At 37.9% G+C, this 15,671-nt stretch overlaps 1 protein-coding gene and 2 pseudogenes across 1 annotated transcript; all 3 read left to right on the forward strand.

Moving 5' to 3' along the window:
• The first annotated feature begins 1,328 nt into the window (after positions 1 to 1,328).
• LOC110656832 (perakine reductase-like) lies at positions 1,329 to 3,918 on the forward strand (annotated as a pseudogene).
• Positions 3,919 to 3,925: 7 nt separating this feature from the next.
• Positions 3,926 to 12,272, forward strand: LOC110656771 (probable aldo-keto reductase 1; annotated as a pseudogene).
• A 1,145-nt stretch (positions 12,273 to 13,417) lies between these two features.
• LOC110656773 (perakine reductase) lies at positions 13,418 to 15,457 on the forward strand. The gene is made up of 7 exons (XM_021813717.2): positions 13,418 to 13,630; positions 13,887 to 14,054; positions 14,128 to 14,337; positions 14,420 to 14,592; positions 14,666 to 14,762; positions 14,880 to 15,033; positions 15,129 to 15,457. Exons 1-7 carry the CDS (start codon positions 13,571 to 13,573, stop codon positions 15,326 to 15,328), a joined length of 1,062 nt encoding a protein of 353 aa, XP_021669409.2. The 5' UTR covers positions 13,418 to 13,570; the 3' UTR covers positions 15,329 to 15,457.
• Positions 15,458 to 15,671: the final 214 nt, after the last annotated feature.

Below are 15,671 nucleotides of genomic sequence, written 5' to 3' on the forward strand. Positions count from 1 at the left end.
TTTTTCCAAATCGTCGCCTAATAACTGTTGTTAATAATTTCAGTAACCAAATTTTAAATCGTTGCTAAAAATAGTTATGGCAACAAAATTCATCACAAAAAAGCATTTGCGACAGCTTTGTCTCTATTTGATAATATATCAAAGCACAAGTGCGTAAAACAAACATGAGATATTAGAGGACAAATCCCAAATCCTTGTCAAAAAATTTGTTATATTGGGAACTAATGTAATATGGATTCGTTGAAGAAGAATTTGAATTTTCGTCATTGTATGTAAATGTTATTGGCAACAAATATGAAATTCATTCTTTAATTTATTCACTAATTTGCTGTAGTCAGCGTGTCATCTGTCTTCAAATCTTACCCATCTTTTTCCATTGTGCTGTTTTAAAAAATGATTCACCTTTATACGGGATAATAATAAAACATACCGGGAGATATGGAAAGAAGGTTTTTAAGGTATTATTGTGTGACCTCAGATTATTATCGGCCTCTCCAACTCCCCTATCTTCGTTTGGTTAGCTCTGCTCGACAGTGATGGACAGCCTGAATCTATCTTGTAATAGTCCATTTGAGCTCTTCCTAATCTTTACCTTAAAAAAAAAGTTTTGATTAATAATACTAATGTCCTCTAAATTTATGATATTACAAGTACTAATCTTAATTAAATTTTAATAAAAATAAGAAAAGAAAACCTTGGTTCATACTTACTAAGTTAGAAAAGTTTTAGAGCACAGTGCACTGAGAGCATATAAATTTAGTGTTCTCTCACTAGTATAAAAGTGAATCGCTCATAAAATGAAAAGTAGACTCTACTTTTATATGAACGATAGAGCAAGTACATCGAGTACATTAAATAATTTTTTAGAAGTAATCACATTTTTCTCAGGTCACCCCTAATTTCTTGGCAGGCAATATGCGATGGGACTTAGAAATATTAGGACCTCAAAGAAAGGATGTCTAATTTTTCGTAGAGCTAGCAATTCTTAAACAATGACCATATATATATATATATAGACTGCCAGGATTTGAATTTCTAACTTCCGGCATTTTGAGACAAGCATTCGACCATTTTGACTATTGGCCCAATGTTGACACGAAATATCATAATATGATTAGCGTAAGCATTCCCCTAATCAAGCTTCTGACACGAGATAATGCGTCACTAGCCATATTTCTGATTCTATATTCGACACGGTGACTTGACAGGATCTATAAATATTGGTGTTTTCTTCGGTTACTTGAATTAATTAAGCTTTGGCTCGCTCATCTCTCAATTCATATATAGCAGGAGGAAAGAAAGCAAGTATAAAGGAGAGTTAAAAAAAGATGAGTGAGGAGCACAGACTTGTAATTCCAAAGGTGAAACTGGGAAACCAAGGATTAGAGGTAATACACACTCACTTCTTTGTCATTCCTAGTTCTTGAATCAGAAATCATCAAAGAGAACGCTTTTTTTTTTTTTAAAAAAAAAAAATTACTTTCAGGTGTCCTAATTAGGCTTTGGATGCATGGGGCTTACTGGTTGGTACAACACCCCTGTCCCAGTTGAAATTGGCATTTCAATCATCAAGGAAGCATTCAACAAAGGAATTACATTTTTCGACACAGCTGATATTTATGGACATCACGCTAATGAGCTCTTGCTTGGCAAGGTAATTAGTTCTTCTGTTCCAATTATTTGATTTAAAGTAATTAGTATGTTTTCGCCAGAAAGACTTATGGAAGAGAGCTTGTAAAATGGAGAAGAAAGCTAGTTCTTATAAATAGTACTTCTTCTTGCAGGCATTGAAGCAATTGCCTAGAGAAAGATCCAATTAGCTGCAAAATTCGGTATTGTTGTCAAGAACTCTGATTTTAGCAACGTCTCATTTAATGGCAACCCTGAATATGTTCGTGCAGGCTGTGAGGCTAGCCTAAAGCGTCTTGGCATGGAATATATTGATCTCTATTATAACAGATATACAAATCTAAGGAATACACACAATCGCACACAGTACAAGAAAAGAGAAAAGAATAACAGAGGACATAGTTGGACCCTAAAATCTACCTTCGAGAGAAAAAGTTTTACTTTTTATCCCAATCGGGTCACAACGCGAATCTTTTGGATTGAGTTACAATTCGGGATTGAGTCACAATTCTGGTCTAAAATTCAAGCCACATAAAAATAATAATCTCTACTATCAACATCGGATTGACACTTCAGTACCAATAGAGGAAACTGTATGTCCTTTCTTCTTCTTGTATTATCATAGTTAGTTTCTAATCAAATTAATTTTTGGTTTGGCAGATGGGAGATCTTAAGAACTTAGTGGAAGAGGGGAAAATTAAATATATTGGACTATCTAAGGCAAGCCCTGATACCATAAAGAGGGCACACGTAGTCCATCCCATCGCTGCAGTGCATATGGAATAGTCACTTTGGTCTCATGACATTGAGGAAGAAATAATCCCACTTTGAGGGTATTTATGTAACATTCTTATTATTTTTTCCTTTGATCAGTCTAGTAACATTCTATACCAGGTCTGACGAAATTTTACTATGAAAAAAATGCAGGGAACTTGGGATTGGAATAGTTCCATATAGCCCTCTTGGTCAGGGGTTTTTGGCTGGCAAAGCAGTTGTGGAAAGTTTGGCTTCAGCGACTGTGCTGGTACTAAACCTGTATTTAATTAACATTTAATTCCTTAATGTTGCATTTCATGCTTGTCAAAAGTAGTTCTTCTTGCTTGTTGCTTATTGGTCTACCTTTTCTCGTTTCAGAGATTCCTGCCAAGGTTTACAGGAGAAAATCTAGAACAGAATAAGGTATTTTATACTCGAGTAGAAAATTTGGCCAAAAAATATGGAGGCACTCCTGCTCAGCTTGCCCTTACTTGGCTTCTCAATCAAGGAGACGATGTGGTTCCCATCCCTGGTAAGTCCAACGTCATGTTTTCATTTGAACTACAGATATTTAGATCAACATACCAGATTCCAGTCTGCAATATATGCCTTCCTGGAATTGTTTAGGAACAACCAAAATAAAAAATCTGGATGAAAATTACGGAGCGTTGAGAACTAAGCAGACAAAAGATGAGTTGGAGGAGGTCTCCAATGCTGTTCCCCCCAAGGATGTCGCTGGATTTAGAATTCAGAACGTCCAATACACATGGAAGTTTGCCAATACCTCTCCTAGAGATAGCTCAGTCTCCACCTGGCTCCTGGCTGGAATTTCCTGAAATTCTCTCAAAAGGTCACTAGTGAATTGCAGTGCATCAGATTTGCTAATCCGTTTCCGTGCTTGGAAAATAGAATAATTTCATTTGTAGGATGTATCCAGAGTGTTCCTTTGCGACATAAATTTTCTTACATTTCCTGCAAGAGACTGCCAATTCTTGTTTGTTAACTATATCAGACTTCAATGTAGTAAACCTCTGTAACATTTATGAGTGATACATTCTCTGACACTGGTGTCAAAGAACATTTAAATATATTAAAATTATAAAATCAAGTTAGCATTCATTGTCATATGGAAAAGATAATTGACAAATGAAATTTGTCTAAAATTGATGGAGGCAGAGACGAATCCAAGGGGTCCCAAGCCCAGATTTCTTTTTTATTTTTTAGTATTGAAAATGAAATTGGTCCCCGATTAATAAGAAATTTATTGAATTATCAAATAAAATCTTTTATACTATATGTTTTTTTCTATCACATAAAATTTATAAAAATTTAAATCAAGCATAAATAAAAATTTAATAAATTCAATAATAATTGATGGATTAGGAAAAAAGTCAAGTTTCTCACGCAAGATCATGAGTACTACGCGTTAATATTGTAATGATCATTTATCCGACAAATGGACCTGACATGATCTATAAATATCAATCTTTTCTGCGGTTCCTTCACCAATCCTTCTTATCATCACTTCCATAGCAGTAGGATGAAGGAAAGGGAGGCAGAGAAAAATAAGATGGCTGAGGAGCAAAGAGTTGAAATTCCAAGGGTGAAACAGGGTAATCATGGATTAGAGGTAAAACCCATCTCACTTCTTTCTTATTCCATGTTCTTCAATTAGAAACAATCAAATATTATGCCCTCTTTCTTTGACTTTCAGGTTTCCAAATTAGGCTTTGGATGTATGGGGCTTTCTGGTGTGTACAACGACCCTGTTCCTGAAGAAGTTGGCATTTTAATCATCAAGGAAGCATTAAATAGAGGAATTTACACTTTTTGATACTGCTGATGTTTACAGGTTTAACGCTAATGAAGTCTTGATTGGCAAGGTTAGAGTTCTTCTGTCATAAATTCTTGTCAAAAACCAGGATAAGCAAATGTCGACATCATATTTTGGCCGATCCCCAAAATCAATAAACTTCGAAACCGATCCCCAGCACTAAGTCTACCTTGGTCAGCCAATTACATTTCCGATCTCTCCTTGCCATTTAGCCACATTTCCAATCTCTCTTCACACAAAATTGAATCAATGCTAAGTCCTCATATAAGCTAAAGTCTTACCGGTCTCTCAAATCACTCACCGATCTCTCAAGCCAATTGTCAAATTTTCTGACCAGTCAATTACATTCCCGATTTCTCCTGTCAAACAAAATTGAGCCAACACTAGATCTTTATGTCACCAGTTTTATTGTCGACCTCCCTTTTAAAAGTTTAGGAATAATCAAGTTAAGGTTCCACTCCGGTTTAATGATGATCCCGATCTTAAATGATCAAGCCAAATTTCCAATTTTAATCAAGTCCCGTTTAGCGTTGGTCCCCTGCCGATCTCATGCGCATTATGTTTTCCGACCTCTTACACTTAGATTAATAATCACTTTTAGTTATTTCAATATACTCAGACAATCAAGTGTTTAAATAATTTAGAGATTTTCCGATCACATTCATTCACTGGACAAAAAGAAGACTTCATTTCATATTAAAGTTTGTACAAGTCATTCGGCTGGAGGATCACCCCCAGCCTGATCTACATTTTGCTCATTTTCTCTCTCACCCTCAGCCTCCTCCTCACTATCCTCACCCTCACCCTCGGGAGCCAGGTCTGCCATCCAGGAGAAGTCCTCCTCGGGGTAACGCTTCTTGAGTTCGGCTAAGAGATACCTGTGAGTATTCACATAAGCACCGGCCACTCTTGTCACCATCTCTTCTTCTTTCGCCTTGAGCTCCTCAGTAAGGTGAGAGATGTGAGCAACTTCATCGGTCCGAAGTGCTTGGACTTCTTCTAGAACACGGGTTCGCTCGGCCAGAACACGAGATTGTTCGGCCAGCTTGTCCTCATAGAACTTCATCCGCCCCTCAATTTGAGATATGTAATCCTGAGCGGATGAGAGTTGGGATCGGAGAAAAGACACCTCGTGACCCATCTTCTCGACTTCCTTACCCAGGCGATGAGCTTTCTCCCGAACAATGTGCTGGTTCACCAGGCACTCCACGTTCAGGCTCATGGATCGGGTCAGGATGTCATCAAGGTTGTCCGGGGACAGCCTATCTTGGTCCTCCCGAAGGCAGATGGTGGATCCCAATACCTTAGCAAAACCTGGGTTTTCCCGAACAGTCCGGTTCTTCTCCAGCGAGTGGATCAGAACTTGAGCACCTTGAGAAAGGGGCCTCACAGAAGGATGAGAAGGAACCCCTTCTGCGCTCGGAGCAACTAGAGGAGGTGGAGGCGGCTCTTCTCGGCGAGGAGGGGATCGGACCACTTCTACAACCGCCGGTCCAGAAGGTCGAGACGAGCCTTCTTGAATTTCCCCGGGCTCATGCCTGGGTGTCCGCATTTCCTCAGCCCGCTTCATCTCCCGTACCTTCCGGGAGATCTCCCTCTTTCGCTTCCGGCTCTCCTTGGAGGCTTCGCCGCTTGCCATACCTGCACAAAGAAGAGGTCAGTGAGATCGCTAAGGTCCTGAGATCTGAGATGTAGAAAATACCGATGCCGAGGTCAGAGAACTGAAGCTCGCGATCTTGGCCGGTGACCAGTTGCATAGTCCAATGATGCAGCTCAGTCGTCACTGCATCCAAACAAGAGTACTTCTCTCTGGACGCCTGATCCTTTAACTCCATCGCCATTGCACCCTCTTCCCTACTCAGGGCGATGTGCTTCAAAAGCAAGGGACCCTGATGCAGCCAACTGCGGGGGAAGCCCTCAAAGCAGTTCGAAATTTTGCTCCTTAAAATGAAGAACCGATTCTTCCAATTCTTTAGGGAGGTCGGCAGATCGTTGAAAAGTCCGCAGTGTGGCTTCGCTTGGAAGAACCAATACTCGTCGTCCTTTCGATGAGTTAATCTGTGTAGTTCGGCGAATACCTTAGCGGTAGGACGGAGTCCTTTAGCTCGGCAGAGGCCTCTGAAGGCCACCAGGATCCGCCACGAGTTCGGGTGAACTTGGGCGATGCACACTTGGAAAAATTTTAGAACTTCTTTGAAGAAGTCATCGAGAGGGAACCGCAGCCCGGCTTTTAATTGTTCTTCGTATACCATGATCATATCATTCTCTTCGAAGAAGTGATCGGCACGGTGATCGCCGTGATACCGGATAAGTTCGTATGAATCGGGCCGGATGTTATACTCTTAGCTGAACGACTGCAGGTCGGTCTCTTGAAGGACCGATGGCAGCTCGTCCATGGGAAGGTTCTCTCTCTCTGAAGAATGTGTTAGCCTTGAGGGTCCCGCTTGGCCACGAGCGGGGGCGGAGGATGTAAGAGGTTCAGGTCGCCCGATCGGTCCTACCACCTCAACTTCGTCCGATGACCATGAAACGTGAACGGAAAGGGGGCTTGCCGCTCTCTGACCTTCGGCGCCGCTCATTTTCAAAGGAAGTAAAGAATTTAAAGTAAAAGAAGGATCAAAATCCTTACCGGAGCTTGATCGGTGTCGGAAGAGCTTGAAAAATCGAGAGAATTTTGGAATCGCTCGCGAGATGCTGAAAATGACATAAGGGAACAAATGGCTGGCCCATCCCCTATTTATACCCGTCCGAGCATTAAATGCTCACGGCGTCCCAGGCGGTGCATCGGTTAGCGAGATCTGCCAGCTGTTTCTGACACGTCTCACGAAATTTTCGAAAATTCCATAAAGGGATCGACAGATTAAGATAAATATTTTGAATTGCGGATCATTTAAGGGTTGTTCAGTTAGGAACCATATCGGATAAACACATCAGAGATTGGAAAATAATCAATAAGATGATAATTGACAAAATAAAATTTTTATTTCCAAAAGATCGGATTACATCATTTGGGCGATCTCTAGGGATCGGATTACATTAAAGGTCTAACTACATCATTTGGGCGATCTCTAGAGATCGGATTACATTGAAAGTAAAAATACATCATTTGGGCGATTTCTAGAGACCGGTGGAACATCCCATCTAAAGGCCTATGTCAAAGCCTAGTCTCGTGACTGAGTCAAAAGACGTGTTTGACCAGGAGACCGGCTGTTGACATTGGATAGATGTACAGCTCGGATGGGGTGACTATGACTCCCATGAAGATGAGAGACGTCATCATCAATGTTACCGCTCGAAACCGAGCCGCTGTCGGAACACCCAGTGCGGAGAGGAGCCAAATGAACGTCAAGGGGCAGTCACCGGTGTTAAGGGGAATATTAGCAGTCTTCTTGCTCGAAATCAGTTCGCCGTTTGTATCGGTCGAACGATTCGAGGTCAGTAAGATCGAGGTCCTCGATCCAGATCGGTAAGTTAGTCCGGTTCTCTCACGGTCATTAAGTGCAGTCATCATAATTTCCCGTTCACCGGGATCATAAATTTTCAGTCGGGGAATAAAGAGGTCCATCGGAAAGGGATCAAAAGCCACAATCATGGCCGGAACTACTGCCGGAGCAACTAGAACAGGAAAGTAAGAAGGAAGAGAGGAAAATTGAATGAGGAAAGTCTCTTCTATCAGGGGTATATATAGGGGAAAATTAGGCATTTATTGCTAAGCAGAAAACGAAGCGGACGCTTCGGGAATAGAGGGGAATTAATGCTTTGACCGGACCGGGCCTGATTAAGGGAAGGATCGGAATGATAGAGATCGGAAGAGGGGAGACCGGTATGAAAGATCGAAAAAGGAGCGTGTTAAGAAGATCAGAAAAGAGGAGAGATCAGAAGACAAAGAGAATAAGACAAATCCCAATAACCGTCTTCAGAATCAGAGCCGAGGTAGTTAAAAGCGTTGCAGACGAAATCTCCACTGCACGCCTAAGAATCGCCCACAAATGCTGACAGGTGCCAAAGTATGTCATGACAGTCCTGTACATCCCAATCTCCACCGTTGATCTCACTTGCAAGGATGGGCCCAGAGCCTTTGGATCAAAGAAGAAGACGACAAGACCGACGCCTTTTATTCCTAGCCATCGGATAGCCCCAGACAAGAGAATTTGTGATCGTTAGATAAGAAGAGGAAAAGGACAAATATTCTGAAGGAGATCTCGGCCGTCCGTTCTGATTCTCTTTAATTCTTGAGCCTCAGATTATGTCCTTTGAAATCCTGACCCTCCATCTCCCTCAAAATAGATCTTGACCCTTCAGATGGAGCACCCGATTCCTATAAATACCTGCATGAAAACTGTTCAGGGGAGAACAAAAAAAAGGAGCAGTGATTATAGTGGGAGAACTCTGAAACTTAATTCAGTTCGTTACTCTGCTATTTTTTTTAGCTGTCATAAGAAAAACTTTGGAAACCAGTTTTCTAGAGTGTTTTCTTGCAAAGGGATTCTCGAATACTGAAACTCTCTATTTCAGTTCGTTCATTATCCTGTGGTGCTCTCATTTTCAGCTCTTTATTTTCTTTATTTTCACTCCCATTGTTCAGATTCAACCCCATTTAAACTCGGTTATTATTTCGACCTGATGGCATTTTAGCAAAGCATCTTTAGTTTCAAGGCGAACCTTAACTTTCCGGTTATCAATCTGCAGTCCTATTACATTTTGGTCATTCCATACTTAGTTTAGTAGATTCGGCTCCCTACAGGTGAGTGCTCATATTGTCTTTTCATTAATTGCTCGTTCTTATTTTACGTATTTCCTTTGCCCTTTTATGTACGTAGTTTTCTCTAAGTTTATATTGCGCTAAAGAATACGAAGAAGGTTACTCTCGAGTTATTTCTTTGTTGATCAGTCCATCCTTTTTTATCTTTGTTATTTCTGAATGTAAGTCTTCTAGTCTCGAGTAGTGTATAAAAGGTCGGGTAAAATGTAAGTAATGGTACCTTAAGCGTTTCTTTGAAATAATAGAAGGTCCGGATAACAAGTCAGGAAAATAGTAAAGTATTAGGCTAACATAGAAAACGATTGGGAAAATGTCACAAAGCGAAATAAGACTAAATATTAGCTAAATGAATGGAACAGATCGGGTATCAAAAGGGTATTGGCTAGGCGGCCACTCAGGAGTTCGGTAAAATTCAGTTCAATATCCCCTGTCTAGTCACGAGGTATCAGGGAATTAAAAGAAGTCTTATTCTGACCCCTGACACCCGTGAATAGCAGAACCCTTGGTCTTAAGCTCTTATAATGTGTAGCTGTAATCAAACTTCAATCAGTCGGAAAAGTCCTTATCCGACCCCCATTAAAATATGAGAGATCGGAGGAGAGTTCTTATCAGATCCTCAAGCTTAGAAAATTTAAAAAAATGTTTAAAAGAGATCGGAGGAGAGTTCTTATCCGGTTCTCAATCTAAAATTTAAAATAAATGCATAAAGGAGATCGGAAGAGAGTTCTTATCCGGTTCTCAATCTAAAATTTAAAATAAATGCTTAAAAGAGATCGGAGGAGAGTTCTTATTCGGTTCTCAACCAAAATTTTAATAAATACTCGAAAGAGATCGGATGAGAGTTCTTATCCGGTTCTCAATCTAAAACTTTAATAAAAGAAATCGGAGGAAAGTCCTTATCCAATCCCCCAAAATTGAATTCTAACAAAATAGCCCTTCAAATAAAACTAACATACAACAGTAACTCACTAAGGTTGTCTCATTTACTTATGTATCTGGGTAATCCGAATTAGTGAAAAATCAAATATTCCTTTTGTCAAAAGGATTAACATTTCCATTTAAGCCCCCCTCCCCCTAACTACCAATTCTAATTTATAAAGAACATGAAGTTATATCTGCTTACCCTTATTGAGGGACGAGGTGGGGTGCACCTTCCCCACCCGTTTACGGACCCCGAACCTAGAATCTCTGTTTTGAAGTGGTTTTGTTTTAATTTATTTTCACAAATGGTTTTCTTTAATTTCCCTCAAAATTAAAGTGGCGACTCCTCACTCTTTCCCACTTCGGTGAGAGTTCGTTCAGCGACCGCAAAATACACTGCGACAGCAAATGAGAAGAAAGTTATATTTTGGTCGGGCGAAGCAAGCAATTAGAGCTGATGAAATGTGATTTCTTGCATATGTTATCAAGCGTTTTTTGGTTTGTTTGTGTGCTATGCAAATGCTTGTGCTTGCAGGCATTGAAGCAATTGCCTGGAAAGAAGATCCAATTGGCTACAAAATTCGGTATTATTTTCAAGAACAATGATCTTATGGCTGCCTCATTTAAGGGCAAGCCTGAGTATGTTCGTGCATGCTGTGAGGCTAGCCTAAAGCGTCTTGATGTGGACTATATTGATCTTTACCATCAACATCGGATCGACCCTTCAGTGCCAATGGAGGAAACAGTACGTCCTTTTGTTTTCCTGCCTTTCAGAAGCACCCCAAATTCTTGGCTTTATTGTCTCTGGACAGAATTTATATACAGCTGGGTAGTTTCTAAAGACAATTTTTTATTTAGCAGATGGGAGAGCTTAAGAAGTTAGTGGAAGAAGGGAAAATTAAGTACATTGGACTTTCCGAGCCAAGTCCTGACACCATAAAGAGGGCACATGCAGTTCACCCCACCACTGCAGTGCAAATGGAATGGTCACTTTGGTCTCGAGACCTTGAGGAAGAAATGATTCCTCTTTGCAGGTATCCATGTAACATCGAGTTTTCCTAGTTAACTGCATTCCTCTCTCTCTCTCTCTCTGTGTGATTAGTCTAACAACATGTCTGAGGGCACTTTCCTATGAAAAAACATGCAGGGAACTTGGAATTGGAATAGTTCCATATAGTCCTCTAGGTCAGGGTTTTTTTGGCGGCAGAGCAGTTGTGGAAAGAGTGCCTCCAGATAGTTTTCTGGTACTAAAACTCAAAAGGTATCTGGTAAACATGTAATGCTTTAGTGTTTCATTTCATGCTTATCAAAAGTAATTTCATTGGTCATTACTTTTAGCCTAATTCTTAGTTCTTGGCTTACTTCAGAGATTCTTGCCAAGGTTCACAGGAGAAAATTTAGAACAGAATAAGGTATTATATAGTCGAGTAGAAAATTTGGCTATGCACTCCTGCTCAGCTTGCCCTTGCATGGGTTCTCAATCAAGGAGATGATGTAGTTCCCATCCCTGGTGGGTCAGCTTCTCCTTTTTGTTCATGCCTTCAATTCTCCAATTTGAACTGCAGATTTTTAGATTGACTTTCCAAAATTCTGGTACGCAATGTGTTCTTGGGCTTTGTTTAGGCACAACCAAGATAAAAAATCTGGATAACAATATTGGAGCACTGAGAATTAAGCTGACAAAAGATGAGTTTAAGGAAGTCTCCGATGCTGCTCCAGCCGATGAAGTTGCTGGGTTGAGAACTAGGAACATCCGTCATACATGGAAGTTTGGCAATACCCCACCCAGAGATGGCCAAGTCTCAACCTGAGACGTCTATCCAAGCGAGATGTGCATTTACTAAAGTTCTGTTAAAATGTCACTAGTGAAATTTCCGTCTTTGAGTTCGCAGTGCATTAGAAATGATTAGCACATAATTCTTCAGCAGGGAGCTGCATTCCTTCTGTGTGCTTGGAGAATAGAATAATTTCCCTCGTATGGTGCATCCAGAGTATTCCTTTATGAAATGAATTTTTCTTATTTTTTTCAGCAAAATACTACCAATTCTTCCCTGTAAACAACTTCATTGTAGTTATTTATTATTATTATACTCCTATAATATCATGATAAAGGAGCAGTGGCAAATCTGCAGGGTGTAGGTTGAGATTGATGGCCTGTAAAAAAAGAACAACATTAAGATTGGGATAGAGAGTGAGATCAGGGCTGTGACAAAGAGTGACAGGAACGAAGATCGGATGTGCATAGGGACAAAAGAAGAAGAGGAGATAGGCTGATGCAAGAGAGCAACAGAGACGATTGTTGGAGATAAGTGTAAATGAAAATGAATGTTAAGTGATTTAAATTAACTCATTAAATTTAATTTATTTAAACTCTATTTTTTTTTTTAAATTTGAATTGCATATATTTTATTTTAATTTTTTATAATTTAAAATAACATTAATTTGTATAATAAAATTACATATCTAAATTAATGTGAAAAAATTATTTATAAAATTATAAAATAGAAAAAATTTTTAAAATAAATTTTTATTAATTTAGTGCATTATCATTATAAAAATTTCATTTTTATTATATTGATATTTTAAAATTTTATATTGTCATATTATTTAATATAAAAAATTTTAAAACCTATTTAATATATTAATTATTTAATATATTTAATAAGTATTTTTTATTTTTATATTATAGATTATATTATATATATTTTATAAATATTAGATATTAATAAAGTATTTTACTTAATATGGCGACACGATTAAATTATATTTTTATTTTTATTTATTAATTTTTTATTTTAGTAATTTCATATTTAATTAAGTTAAATATAAATAGATTAAAATTTTAAATTTATATTAATTCTAAAATTAAAAATTTTTAAATTTATATAAATTTTAAAATTAATTTAATGTCAATATTTTTTTTCTTCTTTATACATTTATATATAATATAAATAGGCAGATGAAGGTTAGATAAGTTAATTAATCAAAATTTAATAATTATTTTTTACCCATTTAGGATTGAATAGTCATTATAAAAATAATGAAATATAAATAAAGTGATAAAACAATAAATTAAGCATAAAATGAATCTTATTTTAATATTAAATTTCTGTGAAATGTTTAATGTATATGGCCTGCAATACAATGAGGACAGTGGTAATAAAATAAATTAATAAAAATAAATAATTATATATATTTTTATATTTTATTTATTATAATAATTGAAAGAGAATTAATTACACATAATTAATATTCATTATATTAATTTTTTTTAATTAAATTATAATTTTCTTATATATTTAATTACGACATATTAATATACCCTAAGTTTATTGTTAAAAAATTTTGAAATATATTTAATTTTATGAGTATTTTCATAAAAATTAAATTTTAAATTTTTTTATAAAATTTATTAAATTTTAATTTTATTTTATAAAAATCATGTAATAAAAGTTAAAAATTTACTAAATTAACCCGCTGATTTAGAAATAAAATTAGCCAAAATCTCACTGGTATGTACCCAAAGCAAATCTCATTTGTTGATTGCACATCACACGTTTCTGAAAGCTGACATGTGGCCATACGTCGCTGGCCATATTAGTCTAGTCAACTAGCCAATCATTCCATCCACAGCAAGAGGAAAGGAAACAGGAGCAGAGTAGGGAAAGATGGCAGATAAGCAGATATTTGTAATTCCAAGGGTGAAATTGGGCACCCAAGGATTAGAGGTAAAACCCATTCCATCTTATGCAATTACAATTCCTTTGTGTTCTTGTTTATTCATTGTTGATCAATAATTCATTTTTAATTCTCTATTAATTAATACAAACCCAGTAAAGAAATAACTAATTTGAATTTGTTCTTTAAATCTGAATAGGACTTTTGTTTGGTAATGTTTTGTTTCATATATTCTTGAACTGCTGGTTTCCTTACGCTTTTCATTTGTCTTCTCGTTCATTTTTGGTGATGTTGATCTAATTTCAGGTCTCAAAGCTAGGGTTTGGATGTATGGGGCTTAGTGGTGGTTACAACTCCCCTGTCCCAGAAGAAGTTGGCATTTCAATCATCAAGGAGTCATTCAACAGAGGAATTACATTTTTAGACACAGCTGATGTTTATGGACCTTACACCAATGAAGTCTTGGTTGGCAAGGTAAGTGTCCAACCAAGAAATCTGTTGCTCCAGCACCATATATGCCATAACGATTCGTACTTGCTTCTTGCAGGCCTTGAAGCAATTGCCTAGAGAAAAAATACAGTTGGCTACAAAATTCGGTGTTGCTGTCAACAACTTCGATTTTAAAAATGCTTTAATTAATGGCAAACCTGAATACGTCCGTGCATGCTGTGAGGCTAGCCTCAATCGTCTTGGCGTTGAATATATTGATCTGTACTATCAACATCGCATTGACACTTCTGTACCAATAGAGGAAACTGTGAGGCCATTGTCATTTGTGTGGGAAATTATATTAGATTAATTTTGTTAGTCTCTAATCTAATTGAGTTTTGGGTTGGCAGATGAGGGAGCTTAAGAAATTAGTGGAAGAAGGAAAAATTAAGTACATTGGGTTATCTGAAGCAAGTCCTGACACAATAAAGAGGGCACATTCAGTTCATCCCATCACTGCAGTGCAAATGGAATGGTCACTTTGGAGCCGTGACCTTGAGGAAGAAGTAATCCCACTTTGCAGGTATCTCTCTACCTCTGTGATTTCCTTATTCTTTGCTGTGTAGGAATGTATTTTGACTCTGCAAAATTTGCAGGGAACTTGGAATTGCAGTAGTTCCATATAGCCCTCTTGGTCGAGGCTTTTTCGGTGGCAAAGCAGTTGTGGAAAGTTTGCCTTCAGAGACTATACTGGCATGAAACCTCAACTTAATTTAATTTACTTTTTTTAACATGGAATTTCCTCTCATGGTAATTCTTGTTTCTTGTTGCTTGAATATTTCATTGATGATATACCTTGTCCTGTTATAGAAATCATATCCAAGGTTTGCAGGAGAAAATTTGGAAAAGAATAAGATGTTCTATACTCGAATAGAAAATTTGGCCAAAAACTATGGATGCAGTGCTGCTCAGCTTGCCCTTGCATGGGTTCTCAATCAAGGGGATGATGTAGTTCCCATCCCTGGTGAGTCAGCTTCTTCTTTAGTTTATGTTTTTGTTTTCCAGCTCTGAATTCAAATTCCAGTGGTTGCTAACATGATACTTAATTAATTTCTTTAGGGACGACTAAGATTAAAAACCTGGTAGACAATATTGAAGCATTGAGGATGAAGCTAACAAAAGAGGAGTTGAAGGAGATTTCTGATGCAGTTCCGGTCAGTGAAGTAGCTGGACTTCGATCTAACAATTTCCAGATTACCTTTAAGTTTGCTAACACACCGCTCCCTAAAAATGCCCAAGCAGCAACCGCAAATGTATAACAATCTTTTTTTTTTTCTTGAAACGATTGTAATTTTAACAAAAAATGATAGCTGCAAATGGAATGGTGGCTCACAGCTAAAGAACATTCCTACACAGCAGAGTATAACCAGTGCAATCTTAACAATCTAGTCATTGTTTCTTTTGTTTTTGGGCTGTGGCTTTCCCAGATGACAAACTCGTTTAGCAATGATCTCATGAAACGGTGAGCCGTCTGTTCACTCGTTCTATGTCAAACGACATGTCGTTTGACCTATAGAAACAGTCAGTGGCTTGAAGGACTAGTCGTATGAAATAATCCAAAGGACCTGTCTCGGCCGCTGGCCGGTTCCGGGGATTCCATTT

Source organism: Hevea brasiliensis, chromosome 5, assembly GCF_030052815.1.
Source record: "Hevea brasiliensis isolate MT/VB/25A 57/8 chromosome 5, ASM3005281v1, whole genome shotgun sequence".
Classification (NCBI taxonomy): Eukaryota; Viridiplantae; Streptophyta; class Magnoliopsida; order Malpighiales; family Euphorbiaceae; genus Hevea; species Hevea brasiliensis.

Bases quoted from the DNA above. Each gene is read 5' to 3' on its own strand.
- LOC110656773 (XM_021813717.2), top strand. From the start codon at position 13,571: ATGGCAGATAAGCAGATATTTGTAATTCCAAGGGTGAAATTGGGCACC. The intron at 14,593-14,665 runs GTATCTCTCTAC...CAAAATTTGCAG, and splicing joins GAAGTAATCCCACTTTGCAG to GGAACTTGGAATTGCAGTAG. The intron at 15,034-15,128 runs GTGAGTCAGCTT...TAATTTCTTTAG, and splicing joins TGATGTAGTTCCCATCCCTG to GGACGACTAAGATTAAAAAC.